This window comes from Scomber scombrus, chromosome 12 (assembly GCF_963691925.1).
Source record: "Scomber scombrus chromosome 12, fScoSco1.1, whole genome shotgun sequence".
In the NCBI taxonomy this organism is placed as follows: domain Eukaryota; kingdom Metazoa; phylum Chordata; class Actinopteri; order Scombriformes; family Scombridae; genus Scomber; species Scomber scombrus.
Genome location: NC_084981.1, coordinates 6,688,162 through 6,713,654, shown reverse-complemented (window position 1 = coordinate 6,713,654; position 25,493 = coordinate 6,688,162). Strand labels below are relative to the sequence as shown.

The following is a 25,493-nucleotide window of genomic DNA, read 5'->3' as shown; positions in this document are numbered from 1 at the left end:
CAAACACCTGAAAAAAATACACAGGCTCGCTTAAATCTGCAGACATAAATATGCATACACTCAAGTGCACAGTCGAGTACACATATCACTGAATACTCAGGCGTGAGGACAAATGAACAAACACATTGTCTAAATAGGCAGTTTACTTAAGCCGCATTATATTTGAGATTTGTAATTAAAAAAAATGAATTTAATATATTTATATTGCACAAGAATTAGAATACAACTAAAATTCAGTAATGAAATATAACTAAGTGGTACATTTACACAAGAACTGCACTACAATTTTGATGTACTTCTACTTTACTTAAGTATTCCTATTTAATATTTCTTTATACTTCTACTCTACTTCATTATCAGCAGTTATATGCTACTTTTCAGATTAAGTTTTTACATAGATAAACACAAGACGATCTTACAAAATACAATACATTGTTAAAGGTTAAACCAGTGGCTCCCAAACTATTTAGCCTGTGACCCCAAAAGCAACGCTGGTTGGGGCCCATTGTCACATTTTAAATGTGTATGAGTTGTTATCTTAAATGAGATGTATTCTATCTACTTTAAGATAGTTTCAGGAGGCCTAAAGAGGTTAAATTGTCCAACATTTGCTTTTTATTTCTTCCCTACCTCATTATTCAGGGGCCTAACCCTGGACTACACTACCCAGCAGTATATAAAGTACTTAAAACTCGCTCCAAAACGATAGCCTTTAACAGCCAAATGCTGCTTACACACTGATGCATCAACAATATGATAATGTAATTTAAAATAGTATATCAAGGGTCATATTTCCTGCTGAACGAGCACTTTACTGATGATATTTTAAGTACTGTCAAGTAGGATTTCCAAATCTCTTACTTGCAATGGTATTTACATCTATTGGTCCTTTTACTAAAGTGTCTCAATACATCTGCTTAAAATAATGAACACAAGCTGGGACAGGCATAGGGTTTGATTGTATAAGACTTCTACATAAATCTCACAGTCTCAGTCGGGTCATGTACTGACAAAAATGAAATAAGAAAGCATGAAATTGTGCAGTGAACCAGTCCTTGGCCTCTCAAGACACACACACAGCAAGCGATGACAGTGCAAGAAAGATCAAAAAATACTGATCACACACACGCAGACGGCACACACACACACACACACACACATATATATGCCCACATACGCAGGTGTTTATGTGCCTTTTTCCGTGTAGAGGCAGTCACGGTTCAGGAGGACTGCAAGGACATTTGTTGTTACCTCAGCAGGGGCTGTTTAGGGGGCGGAGGCGGGTCACCATCCTGGCTCTGTGGAGGCTTCTTGGTCACCTGTTTATAAATGTTCCTCGCCGTCACCCCGAGCCACAGCATGGTCGACAGAGACGAGTAGTGCAGCACGACCCCGACCTGAGATGGAGTGAAAAGAAGGTACATACACATGATTCACTTGACTTTTCTGAACTTTTGCTCATATATACTGTACAGTGTATATCTCTCTGAAAAAAAGTCAGACTTCATCATATTGCTGTAACTCAGAGAGTAGATGTTCAGGAAGAGCGGCCACTCTTTCTCTATGAATCATTGTCAATGTCACTCCAAGGGTGTCTCCTTAGATTTTTTCCTTCAAAACCTGACTGTTTTGTCTTATCCTCCACTGAAAGACAATAGTAGAAGGATGGAGAGACAGGCTCAAAAAGTGCTATTGAATCATCAAGGTTGTCTGGGATAAGAGCATTACGGTGAGGTTATACTGGTGGATACTGAGCAGCTCCTTATCAGTTGAGTTAGAGGACATGAGGTGTGCACTGTGAATAACAAACCTGAATATAAATGATAGTCACGTTGACAACTATCAGCGCGTGATTGTTTTCCCAACACTGTATACATATCAGCGCTCACCCTCGTTTTAATATTCATGAATTATGCTTGAATGGTGGGGGGGGGGGGTGATCTAACTTTGTTTAAAGGCTTTGCCAGTTTATAGAAAGAGAGCAGAGATGCGAGAGAGAGAGAGAGAGAGACAGAGGAGAATGGATGGGGGAAATTAAAATGCGCTGAGCCTTTTCTTCACTCGCTCAGTCTGCTCAGTCTGTAATGGAAACCTGAGATACCCAATCAAATGGCTTCTCTCCAGCCTGATAGGCCTAGGGACCGACGCTAGTGTACCAGAGTCCAGATGCTAATTGGATGTGTCCTTGAGCTGGTTATGGAGAGCAGAGAGCTGGTGGTAAGTCAATCACTGCTTCGGAGTCAGCACGCCTCAGAGCTTCATTAGTGCCAAGAACAGACGGAAAGGAAGTGCTGTTGTAATATGGAAATAAGGCTAGAGGAGGGGTTATCAAATTACCACAAATCCAGAAATGGGAAAAAGGTAGCAGAGCACACATTAATCATAATTGGCTATTTGGTGTCCTTACAGGTATGCTGTCAATCTGGCAGTTTTTCCAATATACCTTATAGAGATCATGCACTTGCAGTCTGCACATCATTTCAATTTCCCTTTAAAGCAAAAGTACAATTTCAATTATAATCATTATTAACATGTGGTTGGTGTCAGACAAATAGTAACTTATTTCCTTTGTGAATTTCAAAGGTACAATAAATGACATTCAGCCTCACTGGATGTCAGCAAACAACTATTTGCTAGGTAAAGATATAGTGGCGTAATGGATACCGGAGCAGATGATTAAGGCACACTCCCTCTATTTGTTTTGTTATCCGAGCTTCAATGTTCTTTGTTTTGGTAGTCGCATCAGCCAAACTTGCATGTCAGTCCCACCGTGTCCTCCACATCTGTTTCCAAGATGGCGACCACGACACTAACTCTCTCAAATTACAGCTACACTAAAATATGTTTCTGAAAACAATCGAGGCAAGAAAACAGGCAAGGCACTAAGAAAAACGTGATCCATATTTCATTCTTCCTAGCTTCACAGTTTGATCTGAGTTTCGTGCATTGTGGCTTAGGGCTGAGACGTTGGTAGTATATAGTGCGACATCTAGTGGCTGAATGTTGTGTATTAAAACTTGAAAATGAAGTCATTTAAGATCCGCCCCCGTGGTATAACTTGGCTTGAAATTTAGCTTAGGATCCTTCCATTTCTCTTGATAATCTTGTTTCTACACCTTTAGTTGAAGTCCACCAGTGGTAACTTCAGTTTATTGGAGATGACTTAGAAGGTGCACATCAGCCTATATAAGGTCTCTCAGCCGACAATGCAAATCAGAGCAAAAACCAAACCATGAGTTAAAAGAACTGCCTGCAGAGCTCAGGGACAGGATTGTCTCAAAGGCACATATCTGGGGAAGGCTAAAATTAATAAATATGCAGAAATAATTCTGCTGCATTTAAATTCCCAAAAGCACAGTGGCCTCCATAATTCTTAAATAGAAGGTTGGAACAACCACGACCGGCCAAACTGTGCAACTGGGGGATAAGGGCCTCGGTAAGAGAGGTCATCAAGAACCTGATGGTCACTCTGGCTGAGCTCCAGAGATCCTGTGTGGAGATGGGAGAAACTTCCAAAATGAAAACGGTCACTGCAACACCCCACCAATCTGGGTTTTTAGCAGAGTGAGCAGCCTCTCCACTTGGAGTTTGCAAAAAAGCACCAAAAGGACTTTCAGATTATGAGAAACAAGATTTTATGGTCTGATGAAACCAAGATTGAACTGTTTTGGCCTCAATTCTAAGCGTCAAGTGTGGAAGGAACCAGGCGATACTTATCATCTGCCCAATACCATCCCAGCAATGGTAGCATCATGCTGTGGGGGTGTTTTTCAGCAGCAGGGACCGGGAGATAGGTCAGGGTTGAGGGAATGCTGAATGGAGCAAAGTACAGAGATATTCCTAATTTAAACGATTATAGCATAAGGAAGTAACTTGCAACATTGTAATTATTTCTAATTTACTGTGACAGTGGTGGTTCAGATCTTGACTATGAAAGAGAAACTGGCTTTCCGCCAACAAGACTTCTCAATTGGCCAGAAAGTTTTGGTTCTGATAGAACAGAAATTGATGTGATGTATGAAAACCATAGTTTGAGTAAGAATGAGACCCTCTTTCCAACTATAAAATCTCATAATGAGCACATGCCCTTACCTCAGACCAGTGAGCAACCAATTAATGATGCCAAACCAAAAACCAGATCATCCACCAGAACAACAAATGGGAGATCCAATAAGAGCACCCTGCCATCTCTGACGCGTGATTACAATACCAGAAGTCGTATTGGTATTAAAGTCATACATAGGTACATATCTGAATAAAAAAATGTGATTAAGTGGGGGAATTATATTTGTATAAGACCAACAATCAACACATGGATTTGCTGCTTAGGACAGTCTGCTAAACACAGTCATATTTTGACATTGTACTATTCATAGGTACTGCGTGCTTTCAAATGATGTGCCTTTGTTAGCAGAAAATCTGGGTAAATACATAATTTCAGGCAGTGATCGGATCAGCGAGCAGCACAATGATCACACAGTTAACAAAAGAGGAGCTGGAAATGTCCCCAGAAAACCTGATCAGTGCCTCTCCTATTAAAAAGCCAAAGTGTCTGTCACCTCAAACTCACTCTGTCATCATTCAGGAGGGGTGTCAGTGATGCATAAGTAAATGAAACTGCACACCCATAAAAATGGTCTGATTTAGGCTCATACAATTGTGACAGTCAAACGTTAATCCAGTTCATTTTGCATACGCTAACATTCACTGAAACACCATGAAAAGAATTACTAAGCTAAAGTTAGCACCTGACACAGCATTTACAGACTAATACACATACAGTGTATCACAACATAAATCAGTCAGTTAGTATATCATGGCTTTAAGGTAAAAGCAGTTTGACGGTCATTTGTGCAACAAATGTGACAAGACAAAGATGTCATGTTCAATACAAGTCAAATCATGATATCTTCACTGGGGAGAGACAAAGAGAATGAGAATTGAAAATGAAATGTGACAGTAAGTAGTCACTAATATGTACGTTCACTGTACATCAGCTTAGAATAGTCACACAGTGATATTTGTGCTTTCGATAAGATTTCTGACCATTTTTCTAAATCACGTTTTTGTCCACCCTGACTTTACAGTTTCTTACTAAAATCTCTCAACAGCATTCACTTGATGTCCAGCTGCCATAATTACTTGGTAACCTTTCACTACAGGTTGCCCTACCTTATTAGTGGAGAGTGATGGTGCTGCAAGGGTGCTGGCACTGCAGAAATAATGAAAAGAATATTGCAACCTCCTTTGCACGTTTTTCAAAAAAGGTATGTCACATACAGGTGAATGCAACCCTGTAATGTCATCACCTGTAATGTTGTACACTGTAACACTGTAATTCAATTGAAGTAGTGTTTCTCTCCAGCTAAACAATATGTGTCCAATATTTACTCTCCTTTAGTCCCTTTGCTCTGATTTTGGGTTTCTATCAACTCCTTTAACTGAATGCCATACTATTCTCATCAGCTAGTTACTAACTGTGTCTGTTTGGTGTTTAGTGCTGAGCATGTTGTGTACAAAGGGTTTTTGGAGCTTTTTCTCTGCCTATGACACTATGTGAGTGGTGACAGCTGGGCATCTAAGCAATGAGATGAAACTTGCTATAAAGCCCCTTAAAGCATGTACTCCATGGTTTGACATTAGCAGCAGGTCCTTTAAAGTCCTGTATGTTGTGAAGTGGGGTCTCTATGGCTCAGACTTGTTTTTCCAGCACATCCCACAGATGCTCAATTGGACTGAGATCTAGACAATTTAGAGGCCAAGGCCAACCTTGAACTATTTGTCATGTTCCTCAAACCATTCCTGAACAATTTTTGCAATGTGGCAGGGTGCATTATCCTTCTGAAAGAGAACACTGCGATCACTGAATACTGTTGCCATGAAGGGGTGTACATGGTCACCCACAAAGTTTAGGTTGGTGGTTCATGTCAAAGTAACATCCACGTGAAAGCCAGGACCCAATGTTTCTCTGCAGAACATTGCACAGAACATCACACTGCCTCCGCTGACTTGCCTTCTTCCAATACTGCATTCCTGGTACCATCTCTTGCCCAAGTTAATGACACACATGCACCCACCGGTCCACATAATGTAGAAGAGAATGTGATTCATCAGACCAGATCATCTTCTTCCATTGCTACATGGTTCATTTCTGATTGGACTAGATGAACTATCCTTCGCTTCCCATGTTTATCAGTGAGCCATGGACGCCTATGACCCTTGCTGGTTTAACTGGTGGACCTTTCTTTGACCCTTTTTTGGTATGTACTGACCACTGCAGATTGGGAGGACATCTGTTTTGGAGATGCTCTAACCCAGTCGTCTACCTGTTACAATTTGGCCTTTGTCAAACTCACTCAGATACTTAAACTTTTCCAATTTTTTTGCTTTCAACACATCAACTTCAATAACTGAATGTTCACTTGCTGCCTAATATATCCCACGCCTCGACAGGGACCATTTCAACAAAGTAATCAATGTTATTCATTTTGCCTTGGATCAGTGTATAGCATAGAAAACAACACACCAATAACATTTGATACACATCATTAATCGTTCATTAAAAGTTGTTCTGAAAGGTAAGTTTTAATTAGTAATTTGAACATGGAGTGATTGGTGCAGTCTCGAGTGTGTTTGGGGAGCAAGTTCCAGAGGGAGGGGACAGCTGTGGAGAAGGCTCCGTCGCCTCAGGTTCTGAGTGGTGGAGACAGGAGGATGGCATCAGAGAAGTGGAGGCTGTGAGATGGAGTGTGGTGGTGGAACACGTTGGTAAGGTAGGAGGGGGTCTGGTTATGGGGGGGCTTTGTGAGTGAGGAGAAGGACTTTTAAATGGATCCTTTGTGGGACAGGGAGCCAGTGGAGGTTCTAAAGGACAAGGGTGATGTGGTAACGGAAGCAGGAGTGGGTGAGCAGGCAAGCAGCAGAGTTCTGGATGTGTTTGGAGTTTATTTATGACTTGGGATGATGCACCATAAAGAATTCCGTTACACTAATCAATTCCGGATGTTATGAAACCAAGGATCAAAGTTTCAGCAGCAGAGAAGGAGAGTGATGGGCGGAGGCGAGCTGTGTTTTTGAGGTGGAAGAAGGCAGTTCTGGTGATTGATTTGACGTGGTGTTCAAAGGAGAGGTTGTAGGGAATAACATTGCCATATTCTATATTTACTTTTATTATTTGCTTAAAGAGCCTTTGACATCACTGTGTTCTCCCCATTACCATAAAATAAAACCTACACCTTTGGCATTTAATGGCAGAATAAAGTAAGTTTTATTATTGCTCCAGTGGGAAGAGAAAATGTAAATTCTAACTCTGTGATATTAAGAAATCTTGGTTGTGTTGTCTTTTAATTTAAAATCAGTTCCAACATACTGTCAGGATCAGCTGTTTACATAGCAGATGCACACAACAGTGCGATTTGAAATATGAGATTCTCTGTTCTAATTTAATCAGAAGTGTAAGATGCAGACAGAAACACTGAGTTACCAGGCATTGCAAAGTGGCACATAATATGAATACAACTCTACCAACAGTGTAAAACAGTACAAGGAGAAGAGAAAGACAGTGTATACTGGTAGAAGACATCTGCCAACAGTGGTGTTAAATGATACAAAAAATAGTAAGAAGGGCACTTAATGAAAATCTAACAGTCTAATGGCCTGAAAGACAACACTGCCCTTGACCTTAAACAGCAAATAAGTCACTAAATCATTCAATAATTCAAATTAAAACCAATTTAACCTGATTTAGTTCAGTGTAGTGTAGCGTTTTCTGTCAAGATAACATTGTCAAGTTAACGTTTTAACAATTTTAGCATATGCTAATAGTGTAATACTCAAAGGTCCCTCTAAGCTGGGGGTTCTATGGGGCGTATTCATTATATCGGCTCCCCACTGTTTTTGATGCATAAGTAACCAGTCTACCGGAAGCTTTTTCCATGTGGGGAAATGAGCTCAGGAACACTCAAATTGGACCCAATGGAAGTTGAATCTTTTTTTTTCTCCAACATCAGAACTAATTTCACAGTGGCACACTAATGAGGAAATGCTCTCTATTGCATCTTTAAGCTGACAGCTGGATGTAACCTCAGATCTAGGTCATATCCTTATCCAAGTTCTTTGCTAAATTAATAGGTTATTTAACGCTGATCACTCTTGCTGAACAATCAAAGGAAAGGTGTAATCCAAGTTTGGATGGGCTAAGGTAAGATGGGGTAAGGCGAGGGGAAACAAGGATATAATGTAGGAAAACAGAGGCGGTGGTGTGGAAGCTGGAGAGCTTCTCGAATCAATGACAACGCGAGTCACGTTGGAAGAAAAGATAGAAATAGAGATTAGAGATGACTTTGACTTTGAGGCCGTAAAGACACTGGATGCTGCATAGCGACAGTGCCAAAGTAGGCGGGGAGGCGGTGCAACTCTGAAGAGTGGCGTACAGATAGAGAGTGGGAAGACGAGTATAGGATGCAGGTGGAGATGGTGAGGGAGGAAGGGGTGTGGGGCGGAGGGCTGGGTGGGTAGTGCATGCTTGAAGTGCTGCGAGAGAGCTGCCAAAGCTAGTTTCAGAGCTCCTTGAAGTTCCTTCTGTCGGAGGGAGAACATGTACTTATGTGTCCTCCTGGGAGGGGAAAAGGGGGTGCATGCGAGTGTGTATAGGAGGGAGGTGAGATGATTGGGGGAGAACTCAGCAGGCATTTCAATGTGTGCATGTGTCTGTGAGTGTCGTGTGATCACACTTCTCCTCAAGCAGTACTGTAATTATCCCAAATTGTGTCTGGTGGGGCCTGCCTGAATCCCAGTGGAACTGCAGACAATCTGGGCTCCTGCCCAAATCTGCAGAGAGTTATCCTGTTAGCAGTGATTGGGTAAAGGAGGAGCAGCAAGAAACGGTTAAAGGCCCTGGGATAAAATTAGATAAATGAATGAATGCTAAATAAATTAAAGAGCAAGTGCAGGGCCAACTACATTATGGCTTTATGAACACCTGCACTGCTGGACAGAAGGTGTGCTACCTGAGTAGACTTCAGTTAGATTTATGGGCACTGATTTTCTAATGAGGCATACTTTATAAAGGGCTTATAAATTGTAATTAAGCGATTCATCTAATCAATAATTTTCCTAATGCTTTATAGACTAGTTGTAAGCTATTAATAAGTACGACTATTGGGTTGTTGTGAAAAATCATTTTTGGCTTGCTCTTTAATTCATTAGAACTTCAATAAACAGTTTGATCGGTGAGAGTAGCTTCTGAAAAAGGACTGCAAAAATATCCACAATAAAATCCCTCTGTTTCTCCATCTATTAATTATTATTGTGGTGGATTAACCCACTCACAAGTACTCACTATTAAAGAGATGATAAAAAAGGAGAATAAACACCAGCAAAAAGGCTTTTTGATGCCTAGCCACACAAAAGCTGTTCTTATTAATGACTTATAAACAATTAAGTTTCCCAATTCTCTGATTCCAGCTTCTCAAATAAGAACATTTTCTTGTCTCTTTGGTTGACAGGAAAACAGAATAATCTTTGAGTTGTTCTGACAGTGATATTTAAGACACAAAACTATCCTACTATATTCCCTGATATATTAATGATTTATGAATATATTTTGTATATACGTGATGACATAACCCAATTATTTTTGATTAGGATCTCTTAGGTAATCAAAATGGTGACCTAGATATGTACTGACACTTAAAACTTGACAGGGCTATCGCAAACAAACAATGTAACTGCATGACTCTTTCTAAATTAACCTCAGTGTATCTGTTACACTTTCTTTTTACTTTGACAGACATATAAACCGAAATGTATATTTCTATGATAAGCTAAAACTTTAATAGTCTGATAATATCAGACTGTCAATTGATCAGCCAATTCATCAATCTCTAGTTACAGTGTATTAATCCCTTACAAAGTATGCCTTATTAGAAAGTGGTGCCAATATAATAGAGCATTATTACACCAGTTAAAACAACATATTGATGTGGGTATTTATGGATGTTTCAATAGGTCGTTCTCACTGCATTTTATTAATAACATCACTGATGAATCTGTTGTAGTTTCCTTGTAAGCTATGACAGTGTGACGGTGAGCGTGTATGTACAAAACCAGGACTAGGACCCTAAAACTGAAGCAGCAAGATGGAATTCAGCCATTGCTCTTTTTATCATTTTATCATCTACACCTGTGTCTTCTGTGAAAAGGCTTATGGTGATGAATATTTACAGTATGAAGTTCATCATTCAGATGTCTGTCAGCACAGTGAGGAGCAGAACTGTAACTATATGCAAGTTATTAATGATAGTTATTAGTGATGTTAAACGGCAGGGAGCAGGTGAGCAGCGGGGGAAGCAGCGTTTTTTGACAAACGCCAGCTTTTCGTGTCGGTTGCAGTTGTCGAGAAAAACTTGACAGCTGACACAAGTGGGGACGTCTGACAGACTTCTCTGTCACCGAGCCTCCTGCTAAGCGGCTCAGGCAAAGAAGCTAGCTGGCGTCAAATATGAAGTTTTGCATTTCAGCGTGTAGAGGTGGAGTCTTCACACTATGGAAAAAGGGGGCCACCCTAAGTGCTTGTGACAGCAGAAGAGGCAGCTGAGTCCCAAATGCACTGCAGCGTACAATAAAGAGAGTGAGCGAGGCCCATTGAAAGACACAGGGAATGAATGAAGGCTGTAGACACTGTCAGAGAAAAGTAGGTGTGGTATAGTCTATATAAGTCTCTTCACGGCTACATACAGCAAATGTCCCCCTGCTGAGGTGAGCTGACAGTGGAGGATGCTCTGCTTGAGCTGATGTTTCATGCTCACAACCTGAACAGGTCCAGCTATCAATCAGCTGGAAATAAAATCCACCAGGACCATACGGCTTTCCAACCATGTGAAAAGGTTAAAAAAAAAGAAGAAACATATTACTTTCTAGTTCTAACTTTCTCTCTTTTTGACACCAACTCTTATCCCAATATAGATTTCAACTACCTCAAACACATGCCAACCAGCTCCTCTAAATGTTATATTTGTATTCACTGTATACAAAATCATTTTATTTAGTTTAAGGTTTTCCTCCTTGTTACACCTCCATTGTTGCTGACTATAAACCTAAAAATAGTGAGGTGTCAGCAGGCATTACTTTGACCTGTTTCCAAATCTGTCCAGATCTGTCCCAAATCTCTGTGTTCCTCCATGAGTCCCGCTCACTCATTCATAACTGTAAGCTGCAGAGATGGAGGCACTGCCGATGTGAGCACAGATCAACACAAAGCCACTAGAAGTCTTGTTACACTCACAGACAAAAAAGGTAATTGAGACCACACACTGACTGTGAAGAGTCTTAAAAGTCCCCAGGTAATCCTAGGCGGTGGTAGATGTTATTTAAATTTGCTCACATTATTCCTAAAGGATGAGTCAGAGAGACTTCAGAATAACCATTTTGTTGTCCTTTGTCTATTTATGCTTTGCATACTAAACATTGAGCATTTCTCATTATCTACTAAATGGTTGAAACCGTGTGGAGGACTGCTTTACAACCTGCACTTATGTAGATGCCTTTATGTAAGCAAAGAGATGAGGCTTGACAGAAGTGAAAATTACACTAATATCCAACCAAATGAAAGACAAGAGAGTGAACATGGAAACAAGATAGTCTGAAACAACAAAAAGAGTCTATTGCCCTGCCAGCAGCTTTATGAGGCTGAACTGAGGTGAAGAGGCTTTAAGATAAATGCATATCTAAATACTAACATGTTGATGTTTAGTAGACCTATGTTGAAGCTTGATTTATGGTCAATCAGAACCGATTCTTACAACATGTTGTCCAACCACGTGCGTGAAAAGCGAATAATCTTAGAGACGGATCGGTTTCCAAAGCTATTCGAGAGTATTTTCTTCCCTTCCATTTTTCTTTCTCTCTCTTTCCCCTGTTATCGCTCAGGAGCCAATGGCTGATCAGCATCCACCTGTACATTCCATTTGTGCAGCTCATTGGTTTCCTCAGACTTCAAATCAGCCTATCGTCATCTAGACTCCTCTATAAAAGAGCCAAAATTAAGAGTTCCCTATCTCATTTGTCTGCTCTTAGCCTTCCTGAGCTGTTGTTTGATAAAACTTGTTAAGCGTAATAGAAAAAAGGTATGTAGTGGGAGATTGGGGATGATAGGTGAGTTGGTGTACCCCTTACATTTTCACACACTTAGTTAAAGCATTGTCTAGAGACACTAGAATCATTTTGGTGAAGTTTTTTTTAAATAAGCAAGTCAGGTGTTGTCATTTAATATATTTATTGACCCCAAGCAGAATGTAGCGTGTCCAAGAGCCACCAAAGTCAGGACTAGTCTCCAGGGCTGCAATTTTAACTACCTGACAATGATGAGCTCGATGACTACTCAGTACTCCGTCAAGACCAAACCCTAACTTGGTCAAATCTCTCTTCCAAGATCTGTTACAGAGAACTTTGTTGGAGAAACAACAGCTGAAAGAGCCGGGACCAGATCAGACAGTAGTCTAGCAAAAAGAGAAGCAGTACATGTGAAGCTTCTCTTGTAACTAGCCAGGGGCCTGGCTAGCTGGATGCAGTCATGATAATGTCTTATTTGCTTTTCCATGCTGGCTTTTTAAAAATAACTAGAACAGATCCAGCACGTACAGTTATTGGAGTGAGGGATACGAAGCACCCGTGGGCATGACGAGACGGACTCCTTGGACAATCCTGGCATTCTCATGGGATTGGCAGATTTTCTTGCTTTCCTACAGTGTGCCAGATGAGCATCTTAACACAGCAATTATTTTTAAAAGGTATGTCAAATATGGTGCAAAACAGGTGGGGTGACTGCATGCTGACCGGAGGCACTGTAAGATAATGTATTCCTATGAAAATGCTCACTCCCTCTACTTCTATGCGCATTAGCTGAATCTTATCATGCAGCAGGCAACATCACACATCTCCAGGATTGGCACTTTTTATTTGACCTTGATGGATTTTCTGCCTTCTTCATCAGGTTACCCAGGCAAACCACCGTGGTTGATCAAGTAGTTGTGCATAGACTCCCCAGAGCTTCTACAAAACGGTGGAACGTCCACAGTTGTGTACGAGCACATGGATGAACTCCTAAAGTGTTTCCAGGCCATTGGAGACTTTGGGAACTTTGATCCCCTAACTGTCAGAGAGGCTGAGTGTTTGGTGAAGATGCTTCAAGACAAGGCTTTCTGCTTTTTCCTGGCATTATTCCACAAGATCATGTCAAATGTGGATATGCTATTCAACCAGCTGCAGAAGTCTTCATTAAAGCAATTGTCCAGACGTTCACAGACAGCATTCTAATGGACAGGTAAATAACTACTATTGTTGTTCGAAAGATGGGTTGCTCACTTCCAACAGTTTGTAAAAACCTAAATGTCAATTTCTAGAAGAGGCCTAGTTGTTATTGAAGATGGGAAGTTAACAACTGGAGCAGGGCTTCAATTCCCTCTCTGTCTGACCAGCAGCACCAGCCTATGAAGCAACAGAGGATGCTGGGAGCAGGACCAACAGAGGCTTGCTACAGAGGTAAGTTGTGATGTAATTGTCAATGTTTTCCCTGGAATTTTTTACAGGCATTGTGGTATGGTGCCAAAAAAAAAAAAAAAAAAACCTAAACAGACAGTGCACAAGATGGCATAATGGCATATTGCCACAGTTTACTTTGATTGGATGATACAGCAGGCGGTCTGCAATTTGGATTTGCATTTATATTTTTGTTCACTCAGTAAAGTCCAGATTCATAACAGAGCAGTCTCAAGCCGCATGATGATTTTTGTCATACACACACATAGGAAAGAAAGTCAGTGTATAAGGCATCCTCACATGTGACAACATAACAAAATATGTGGTTTATTTATTGAAGTGTCCCTGCAGACCTTGTTTTGTTGGGGGAAACCACTGGGCACTTAAAGGTCAGGAGAAGTAAACATACTCTAAAGTGCAACTAGGAATAATGATGTTAAAACCTTTCTAGTCGTATACTCGACTCAGACATAAGCATGTGTTCAGTCAGAGCCAATTCCTTCAAAATAGCTGTGTTGCAAATGTAAGCAGATGATGCATCTTTTACAGGTATGTGATTCCATCCTGAAGCCTGCCGAGGAGCGGTTGTCCTTCACGCAGCACCTCATTAGTGCGACGCTGTTGCATGGAGAGTTGTTCCCACCGCACAGTGTGAAGTTCTCTGATACAGCGCTTGAAAAGACAGCGGAGGCTTACCCCATGTTGAACAAGGCCAAGCTCAAAACAGAGCTGTCCCTCATCTATGAGAAGAATGAGTTCAAAGCTTGCTGTGGTGCAGTGCCTCTGTTTTGTGCCTTGTCCCGTCAGTGAAATCAATTCATTGTTACAAATATGAATTTTGAGAACCTTTGGTATGCTTGTACATGTTGTAGCTGAAACTAAATCTTAAGCTTTATTGACTTCTACTTTGACTCCTTCAATGTCTATGGTTATCGTCTCTGTTTTCCCCTAGTTCCACCAAGGGGACGTTGGTGCCTGAAGGACCATCTTTTGCATCTTAGCATCCATTTGCTAATTAGCACTTACGTCAAAGTACAGCTGAGGCTGATGGGAATCTAATTACTTTTGCAGGTATTTGGTCATGACAAATGGAAACCTGATGATGGTTCATAAGGGTATCATGAACGTCTGAACTACATTTCATGGTAATCCATCTGATAATAATTGAGACATTTAATTCAAAACCACAAATGTTAGCCTCATGGTGTCACTAGAGTAAAACTGACAAAGGATCATAAGTCAGTAGGTCTCATCCTCTGGGGACTGTGGTCATCTGTACAAAATTTCATGGAAGTCCAATGCACAGCTGGTGAGATATTTCAGTCTGAGTGGATATCCCTAAAGCCATGCTGCTAATGTGGCTAAAAAGAGGACAACCACAATCATGGACTTTGAAAGACCAAAAAAATGTAAATACTGAGCACTGAAACCATCTAAAAGCCTAGTGCATGACAGTTATTGCCAGGGGTGGATAAGTGTTCCAAATAAAAATACTTATTATACTCTGTGATACTGCCATTTAACAAACACTTAACTGCAAGGTTTAAATTCCTGGCAACATATCTGTACATAAGTCCACGTACATACAACCACATTCCAAAAGGTCAAGAAAATGCAAGATAGAATTTGGGCCATAATACCCACCACTAACCCGAGGCAACAGAAGAGGACACAGACAGACAGAAAGGCTCATTGTGTCACCACTACATTTAAAGAGTGACCAGACTATACATGTAGCTGGAGCATGAAAGAGATATAAAGCTGTATTACTGCAAGTCCACACACTGCACTCAGTGCCCTGGTTGCTGACACCTGAATAGACATTCATAATCAATTTTCTGAAAAGCTTTGAGAGTGGGACGAATGAAAAGGGGATGCACTTACTGCTTGACAGATGATGGGGTATTTGATTCGATTGATGCCGCCGGCAAACACAGCGAAGGTCAGAGCCGTGTGGAAACAGAAGTTTAGAAGCATATGCCATCCCTTCCGACTGATGCGGATTGCGCTGCCAAAAGAGACCAAGATGCAGAAAATTAGCAGGTACATACTACAACCCATAGTGCTTTATGTTTCATCATGATGTAAAATCTCATTGTTATTCAGTTTTCAAGGTAAATTGCCTATCACTCACATTCAGTATAATAATTGTCTTTTCCAAGGCCTGCATAAATTGCCCTTTTCTTTTACCTTGCTACTGCCTTAGATTAACAACCACGGGAGAGCTTGGAAATGCTACTCATAGAGTACTGCAAACACACCATTACATACTAAAATGCCCATACGTGGAATGAATAATAGAATATTTTAAAGCACAAAAAATGTTTAACCTTGACTCAACTTTTAAAAAGTGAGGTAATCATTCACACTAAATATTTTCAACATAATTCCACACATATAAAGCTGGTATTACTCTTGTATGTAGCGCATGTTTTAATCGGCCTTGTACGCAGCCGGTACCCTGCAACCTTTATTTTCCCACTGTACAGATCAATTGAGCAGCTACGACGCAAGTGCTCACACTGAATGCAAGCACAGAATCTCCAAATATTGTGTTTTCACATTCCCGTGCTTAGAAATCTGGGGGTTTGAGTCTGACTGAGGTAAGCCACATATATCAACAGGAAGAGTCACATTTTTCACCATCATGTTATAGAAATGAAATTAGGGGAACATGTCTTTAATAATCTAACCGCTTTCACTCTTAGTAACTAACAGTTTTACAACCCTCGCACCATAGAACAGTGGAAACAATGTAGATCATAATGCGAAGTAAAATAACATGAGTAACAATGCAGTTAACAGTAGTGTTAATGGCAACAAAGCATGCCTTAAGTCCATTTTGTTTTTGTATCCACAGGACTAAGGTGCAGAAAACAAATGGTTTCCTCAAAAAATTCTCTTCCATGAAAAGTTTCATAAAAAAAAGATTGAAAGAAGATCTACAGTATGACCTTCAGTGACAGAAACAACCTGCTTTTATGTTCATTTTAACTGAACTTTTATAGGCTTGCTTTTTAAAAACTACAGACAAAACTTCAGATGAAAGGATATACATATTCAAATTGGTTTGAATATGATATATCTAAAATAAGATGTACTTTTTCAAAAAGTCAAACCTTCTGCTTAAACAGTGACAGATACAGTGGCATTACAGATTAAGATTAAGATTTCTTTATTCTGATTTTTCAGCACTCAAACACATTGAAATGAAGTTCTGCATTTGACCCATCCTATACAGTAGGAGCAGTGATCAGCCGCAGTGAAAGTCCGCTGACCAACTCCAGTTTTTTTTGCTAGTGATAGTGGCATTACCCCTAACGTACATGTCTCTGATGGTGGGAGGAATTCAGGACACCCATCTAAAACTCAGGCAAACATGGGGAGAACATGCAAACTCCACACAGAAAGCACCTGGGATGGCTGGTACCTTCTTGCTGTAAGACAACAGCGCTAACCACTGGGCCGCTGTGCCGCCCATAAAAGAAGAAGATAATAGTAATTTAATCCCTCCATTGACAAAACGGTAACATTTCCTACAAACTGCATAACCTTTGTTTTAGAATGTTGTCAGGCAAAGGGCTTTTAGTTCTTTTCAGTAAAAATGTTATGTGTTATTCCGTGTACAATCTTCACAGCTCTTTCACACATATTTACAGTCACAGTACATGGAAGAGTATGTGCACACAAATAGGAAATCACTCTGCTGCTTTGATGATGAAATAAAAAGAGATTTTTTCCACTTGGCTGGGCCAATTCAAGTTTTTACAATGTGAAACTATTCACTTATATCCACTTTGTGAAATATGGCATCTGCCAGGGGGTTATGCAGCCTTGGGCAGGGCACTTAACCCACATTACCATTTCCCATCCAGCTGTTAAAGAATAGGCTAAATAGGTCAGACAATACAGACATATTTGCTGTACTGTATGAATTAACAGACCATCTATTCTTTTAATTACTTCCCCGCGTCACCTCCCTCTGTTTTATCCGTACAGTCCCTGTCACCATTTGAAATTAGATAACCCTGTGCTGGAAATCTCCACTCCCCAAAATGGAGGAGCGGAGCCCCAGCTGCACGTGATCCAACTGTAGATGAAGCAGTGGCTCAACAGTGAGCTATGAGGCGTGTCTGGGGCCGGGCTTCACTGCTCTGCGTAAAGGAAAGGAGAGTTAAGGCTGCTGTTGTCAACGCTTCTGCTGAGGTCCAGGTACTGAACTCCATCCAGCAAAGAGGCCATAAATCAGGCCGGCTCCTGGCCTCCCTGGAAAGGGGGGATGGTTTTCATAGGGTTTGCTCTCAGCTTTCATTGGGTCAAGTACATTAACCTGGCAACCCTCCACATCCGCATCTCCCAGAGGGTGGGGGTGGTAGGGGGTAAAACTGTCCTCTCTCTGCATCTGCTCTCTCACCCTGTACCCGCTGCTGAGCCAACTGTAAGGGGCAATAAAGCTATGGACAGTATAATATGACACATTATGTCATGGGTAGTTTCAGGCAAGCAATTTCATTGGTGGAACACACGTTCCAAACGTAATGATAAGTCCCATAAACGACAGGTAGCAGTGCTGTTAAATGGAAAAAATGGAAGGGGCTGTATGCAAATTATTGTGGAGTACAAGCAGCAGCATTGCAACTGTGCCAGTACATTATAGTGGTTAAAATGAATAACACTATACATTTATTTTCAACATGTATATATCACTATTGATAGCAACCCATTTTACATTACATTACATAGTCATCTAAACAAATAAACAGCTGGCACTCACAGACCTACAGTCTTTTATATTTTGTGGACAAATGTGAATGTGTTTCAGTTACAAGCTATCATCACTTTATGCTGACGATGGCTTGGTTTGTTTGTGTGTTTTGATCCTAGCAACAACCGTGCAATGACGCTTTGTTCAAGATTTGGAGCTGTATGCGCTGCTGCTTTTCACTATATAGTCATCTAACCCATTGTTAATATAATAATGAGGATTAGTGCAGCTTTAAGTATCTAATTTGGTTGCTTGCATCAATTCATTTGGACATTACACAATATGATCATACCGTCATGATCCCACAAAATCTATGATATTTTTTAGTAATGCACTGCTCTACATGGCAGCATTTACTATATTTTCTCTTTCTATCTGCATGTACAGTATCTTTACTATAATTTACTGTACAAATCTGCTTTTCACTCCTTTTATGTGAATGCTTATGAAATGATACGCCTTAGTCCTGTCACTGAATGTGTAGTAACCCTAACCAAAAAACTAAAGTTTTCATAGATTTTGTCACTCCTGTTGTTTTTCTTCTTCTTCTGGGATCAACTAATTCTTTTGGGGATTCTGCCACCAAGACACCTGTCATACTTTGGCTGATGTAAACAGGAAGTGTAATGTTGCCATGGAGTAAGCCGGCTAGAAATGGGTTATACCTGAGCCCTATTTTCTTGGCACGAGATCTGAAGTTGCAGAGATCTTCCTTTTAATTTGATTTGTAAGTATTCAAGGATGTTTGTCCTTGTTGGACATTCATAATACAACCTTTACGAGTCTGGGGAGACTTTTAAGGCAAATTGCGCCACTCCTTTACTTAGCTGCTCCTCGTCAATCATGCGTTACCATCTCATCCATAATCATAGATTCTACCTAGCCTTGTCTTTTTTCAGCATGTGTGTACTGTACGCATGTGTTAGTCAGCTGAAGTGAGAAAGTGACAAATTCAAAACACTATCCCGAACAGCCTCCCTCGCATTCTGAACCATTTAACACGCGGCCCTAGCACTTCACGGCTTGGATACTGTCAGTCAGCTGGAGTGATACTACACAACTAAAGTGTTACTAAACAGAGATGTCTTTTAGTGCTGGGTAGTGCCTGGAGGGAGGTGGTGTGGACGAGGAGGAGGAGGAGGTGTTGGGAGTTAGTTAATGTGAGCGCCATTGAAAAGAAAGAACCCTCTAACCCTCCCCCTCGTTGTGACAGATACGACAAAAAGCTCCGGCTTCCTATCTCTAAATATGGGCTTGTTCTCACTCTAGTTTGGACTTTAATGGATTGCTCTGAGAGGCACTTTGTGAAGGATAAAAGTGTTTTGAAATGCACTTTGACAAACATGGCTAAATTACCGGAAGGCATCATTGCATAAATGTGGATTATTATCCTTTTTTCCCTGAATAACTTGTGTGGCTAAATCTTAAATTATATGACATAATTATGCTTAAAATATGCTTTACACTACAGCTCTTTTCTGTCACGTATCACCTCTAAAAATCTAAACTCAGCTCCCATTGAGGATTTTTAGCCCTCTGCTTCACACAGTTAATATGCCCCAGCTGTCTAAAAAAACCCTGTAAAGCATGTTTATTGTTGGTTTTTATTTCTGGGTCACAAATCCAAACCACTCAAACATCAGAACATACCGCTCTGACTGGTATCTGTTTGCATTTCAGTCCAATCAAAAATCTCAATCTTGTGCAATTGTGAAATGACTCCTGTCTGTATTGCAGCTCTCAATTTTCCTCCAAGTCGATACTGCGGTGCTAGACGACAGTAAGTGATGCTGCTGTTCGGAGCCACAGATGCTGTCATCGCTGTCTGACTGACGAGGGGACGCGCCCTGTCTCCGTCTCGAGTGTCGATGAGGCGATGGATGCGGACGGGAAATGTTTGCGACTAACTTTTTGGCGCTTTAGTTGCAGCGAGAACAAGAAGTCATAAATGAGACCAAATATTTCTGCTTAAAGTAATATCATTAAACTGTGTGATTCGACGAATGTGACAATATTTCCTGAAAATGTGACATTTGAGACTTTCCTTGTATTAAAATGGATGGAGAGCTTTAACAATAATACCACATTAATGCCACTGACAAGATAAATTAAGTGATGCTCGGTGAAGGCAACAGATGATAAATTGGTGCTGAAATAATACACCAGACAGGCTCCCTCCTGCTTTAATGACAGCAGCCACCAGCAGATGAACCTAAGACGAGCCGACAGATGCCACACTGTGAAAACACCAGAGCCACACAGTACATTCTCTGTCCTCATCGCTATATGGAATGAAAGGAACAAAGGTGGCCTCGAGCACCACTCAGAAATGCATCATACATTTAGGTAAAGTGGTGCTACGACTGTCTATAACACACACACACACGCACACACATTTCAGTATGTGTTTTAGATCCGCTTAGTCAGACGGGCTGCAGTGCTTCACGCCAGCCTAAAGCTTCTGACTCACACCACAGTCAGTGCAGGATCTATGTCAGAGGAGTCAAAAACTAACTGTAAACCATGAAGGTAAAAAAAGCAAGAAAATGAGGGGATTACATTAACGCCTGTGTGAATGACCAGATGTAGGAATGTTAAGTTAAGGGGTGGGATTTTAAATTGAAGGCGCGGCAGAGTGAGGAGCAAATGCATACTTGGTGGTGACTTCTCCTTACCTGTGGTGCACTATGTAGGTGATGATGGAGGCGAAGAGGCAGAGCAACATGACTGCCGTGCAGGCATACACGACCGGGTGCAAAAACTCCCCAGGGTACGGGGGGAAAGACAGCACCTTCTTCAGATCCTGAGGCAGAAACAGAAAAGAAAAAAAAGTGGAGAGATTAGAGGAGAGGCGTCATAAATACAGTATCATAAGAAATAATCAAGGAGCAAGAACGAGGCCTGCACGGTGACAGGGTTTCACAAAAAAAAAAAAATCCGCCCCAAAAGACGGAGATGATGAGCTCTACATATGCATGGGCACAGTATACTGCGCCGACGAGATATGTGAACGAAATACAAATGAAAGTCAAGGAAATGTCTCGGAGTTAGAACGCTGTCCAAATCAGCATGAAAGAGTAACAACCCTGTCGAAGTGAATATTCTTTCCCTGAATTTACATTTCGCATTTCAGGCATTTAGCTGACACTCTTATCCGGAGAGACTGAATGCAACAATAGAGTAAGCTTCCTAGTCTGCCAACATTTAAAAAAAAAGCTAAACAAACATGGAAAAGAGCCAGGCAAAAAAATAAATGAATGAATAAATAAAAAAAACAAAGTTAAGTCGCTCTTTGTGTGTCCCTAAAGGACACATTGTTAACAGACGCTCATTAAACCCTTTTCAACATCACGCCTGTTTGGCTTGGTTGTTTTACATTAAGTCTACAACTCTTAACGGCTACACTGTGACAGCTCCAGCTTATAACTCTCAAAGTACAGGCGATGCTTAAAAATGTGATTTACGCTTCATTTATCGCTGCATCTGTAAGCATTAGATCTGTTGAGGGAGATTTTTAAAAAAACAACATAAAAATGATCTCCAGAACTATTGTAAAAGCAGTACACTCGTCTCAAATGCACTCGACTGCCCTCGCTCTGTGCCACAGGCGGTTGGAGTGCCAGCAGTGACGTCACGCGGTTTAGGCTCCGTCATGTTGACGTTGCTAAATAAAGCGCACCTGATCTCCATAACCCCACCAGCTCAGTGTGAGTTTGTGTCTGCGAGAGTGATCCACATACACGCTGTCTGATTTCATCATTGTCTCTGTGAGTAGCCAAGTGGGATATTCACCCTCTCTCTCTGTGTGTGTGTGTGTGTGTGTGTGTTTATCCAAAGGCTGATGAGCCTGTCGGGGACCTGCGAGGGGTCGTGACCTGCAACTGAGCATTTATAAGAACTGTTGTAAAGTAGCTGACGAGCTGAGGCGAAAGATTTGAGGACAGGACACTGGGGAGATGTAGCAGAGGAGAGTGTGTGTGGTAGAGACGCTCACTCCAACCCTCATCGCTGAGTCTAATAAAGCCTTTCCTGGGTGTTGGAGGGGAAAAAAAGGAAGTGAAAGAGTTGGAATCATGAATTCTTGACAAGCTAAAGTTCTGTCTTTCTGGAGAGCCACTTCACAGACATCACATATAATCATCTCTTGATAACTGGTGAATATAATATAAGACTTTCACATTGCTCCTTATGCATTCCAAAAGACCAAGAACGACCTGATGCGAGGTTTTTAAAGCAATAGTTTGGCATTTTTAGGAAATACAGAGTTAGATGAGAGAGAGATACCACTTTCATATATGTCCATTTAATATGAAGCTGCAGACAGCGGTTAGCTTAGCTTAGCATAAAGACTGGAAACAGAAGGAAACAGCTAGCCTAGCTCTATCTAAAGGTACCAAAATCTGTTTAGCAGCACCTGAAGGCTCAATAATTAACACGTTATATCTCGTTTGTTTAATCTGTTCAAAAACTGAAGTAAAAAAAACAACTATTGACTATTATTAATACTGCCTAAAGTCTCCAATGGTTGCCTAACAATGGCATCAAAATCTCCACCAGAAAATGAATGAGTGCGTTTCCTAAAATGCCAAATTACTCCTTTAAAGCATATGTTAGCTATACATGCTTATCCTATGCAAAGTCACTGTGGTCTGGGGTCAGTCCCAGTTCATACCAGATGAAAGGAAGGGCACACCAGGGATTGGTCACCAGTCTATCACAGGGCAAACACATACATATAAATAGACAACCATTTATACACATATTCACACCTGCGGGTCATTTTAGAGTCAAATATTAACTGAACCTGCAGTGTGTGGATTGTGGGAGGAAACTAGAGCATTTGGACAATAACGCAGACAATGGGCAAAAAGCTGAATCATTATTTTGAAATCTTGGTAAGGAGAAATAGATATTTTCCCCAAAACTCCATGTACATTTCATTCATTTTCAGTTCTACAGTGCAACAAGCTGCAATCTCAACATTATTATCTTTTAAAGTTGCTGTCGTGAACATGTAAATAACAGCACAGACATGGCGAGCACCTCATACCATATCTCCAATCTGCTGAACAAAATGATTTGGGATAAAAAGCTCACAGCAGATCAAAGTATCTGCACGGTTCACATCAGAAGTCCAAACTGTCACGCTGCAAGGTAAAGTGATGTCAGCTCAGGTGTAATATGTCGGTGTCTCTTTTTTAACGGTGCACATCCTGCTAGTAATCCAAAAAGACACATTAATGCTTCTACACAACATCAACTGTTTGCTTTTCAGCTGTGAAATGAGTTTGGTTTTACTGTTAATTTGGTTTCACACTGCAATATTCATTGTAAACAAAGCCAAAGAGACTGTCATTGCTTTTTAATGCGGCATTGCACACCTGCTCATAATATTTTATAGAACGGTTTGGGTTTTAAGGGAATTTTATGTCTTTGTGTATCATGGATGTAGGTTTTTATGTTGCTTGTGAACCTAACTTAATATTACTAAAACGGATTTCTATCACGTTATAGACCAAGTATTTTTAATCTTGAGCACAAGACCATGGATCATGCCTGAAAAAAAAAAGTGATATATTTTACCATATAACGTCCACAATAAAAACAATAATCACAGCAACTTTAATACTAACCAAAATCTCTCTGATGAACTTTCTGTAGCCTAAATTGAAAATATGATGTAAGAAAATAAATCAGCGCGATCATCAATCTACACACAGATAGACATTTAGAACTTTTGCTGCTTGTAGCTTCGCCAGCAAGCGGAAAACGACGAGACGGAAGAGGGATGGCGGAAGAAACGGAGTAGACGGCTTCAATTAGACCTGAGCAATAAACCGTCCTTTCATTTGGAGCACAGCTGCACGCGGATCGACAGACAGACAGGAAGGAAAACACGAGAAAGTGGCCCACAGCGGGCAAACAGAATATGAGAAACAGATCCCGAAAATGTAAACAGCTTCACATAATTTGTAAGTTGCTGATTTGCAGGGAATTATTAAGTTTGTATTTGTCCTCCGAGCGATATCATCGAAGGGACAATGAAAACTTGTGTTAATTACCGCTCAATGAAATGATGTTTCTGGGTGAAAAAAAAACTCAAACATATTGCCTAAAGCAAGAAACCAGCCAGAAATCCTGCTGAAGTGAAGCTTTACAGTCAGTAAGCTGATTTATATACTTCAGACAGCACTTCATAGGAGTTTGGATCATGACAAATAACCCCACACTAACGTCAACACATCTAAAGGTCAAAGAGAAAATGTTTCTGAGGGAATCAGTTACTGCATCGCTAAAAAACTGAACCGTGCTCAGACATATTGAGCGTGATGCTAAACGCATTGTAAGTGACGACGGCTACAGTTGAATGGCTTTAGATGGGATGGAGGAAGTCAAACGCCCTCATGGGACGTATTATCATCATCATCACCGGGCTTATAGTGTTGACTGAGAATGTCAACCCACCTCACCTCCAGAGCCTTTCACCATTTGTCACCGCCAACAAATAAAGCTCTCCGGTCCCCAGCTGAGCAAGTGCTGAGCTGCTTTTTTTTTTTTATAGAATCCATAAGACATCGTGCATCTTGTAAGAGTTTACGTACTTACTAAAGCAAATACAACAAATCGATGTAGTGTAAAATTCGGTGCTAAAACTGTGCTGATGTATGATGGCCGAGCTGCAACTTTGAACACTATTGCCATCAAAAACAACAGCTGAACATGCTTTTCGAAGGATTTGCAGTATTTATCACAATGAATTATTTATTGCTAATGCCTTCAATGTTGCCACGCGCTATGTTGCAGTACATGTATGTGGTGACTATAAAATCTCTTCAATCTACTATTTTAAATGTTTAAATTCTTCATTTTAAATTCATTCACAGCACTTTCTGCTATTTTTCAGTTACTAGTAGCTCATCTATTTCTATCAGCTATTATGGGACACTAGCATCCATTAACACCAGTCTTTTTTTTTTACCTGTGTCCATGCTACATACTTGAAACACATTAGAATTAGTACGATGCAAACTGGGTGGCGATTAAAAGCCTAAACCTCGACTAATGGCCACACGTACTGTTCCCAACATTGAAGTGAACCAAGACAGTCTAACATAACCGTCCCAGCTGTGCTGTCGATAGTGGAGCTGAGAATCAGTTGTGACTAAAGCTGCAGAAGCAGGAGAGGTCTTCA

General features: G+C 40.7%; 1 protein-coding gene across 1 annotated transcript in view; it reads right to left on the bottom strand.

The window, feature by feature from the left end:
- Positions 1 to 25,493, bottom strand: part of LOC133991582 (adhesion G protein-coupled receptor A3) — a 159,437-nt gene that overhangs the window by 8,567 nt on the left and 125,377 nt on the right. The window contains exons 15-17 of the mRNA XM_062430038.1: positions 20,977 to 21,104; positions 15,421 to 15,544; positions 1,252 to 1,397 (exon numbers count right to left, since the gene is read on the bottom strand). Coding sequence (XP_062286022.1) covers positions 1,252 to 1,397; positions 15,421 to 15,544; positions 20,977 to 21,104 — 398 coding nt within the window. The remainder of the gene's footprint in view (positions 1 to 1,251; positions 1,398 to 15,420; positions 15,545 to 20,976; positions 21,105 to 25,493) is intronic.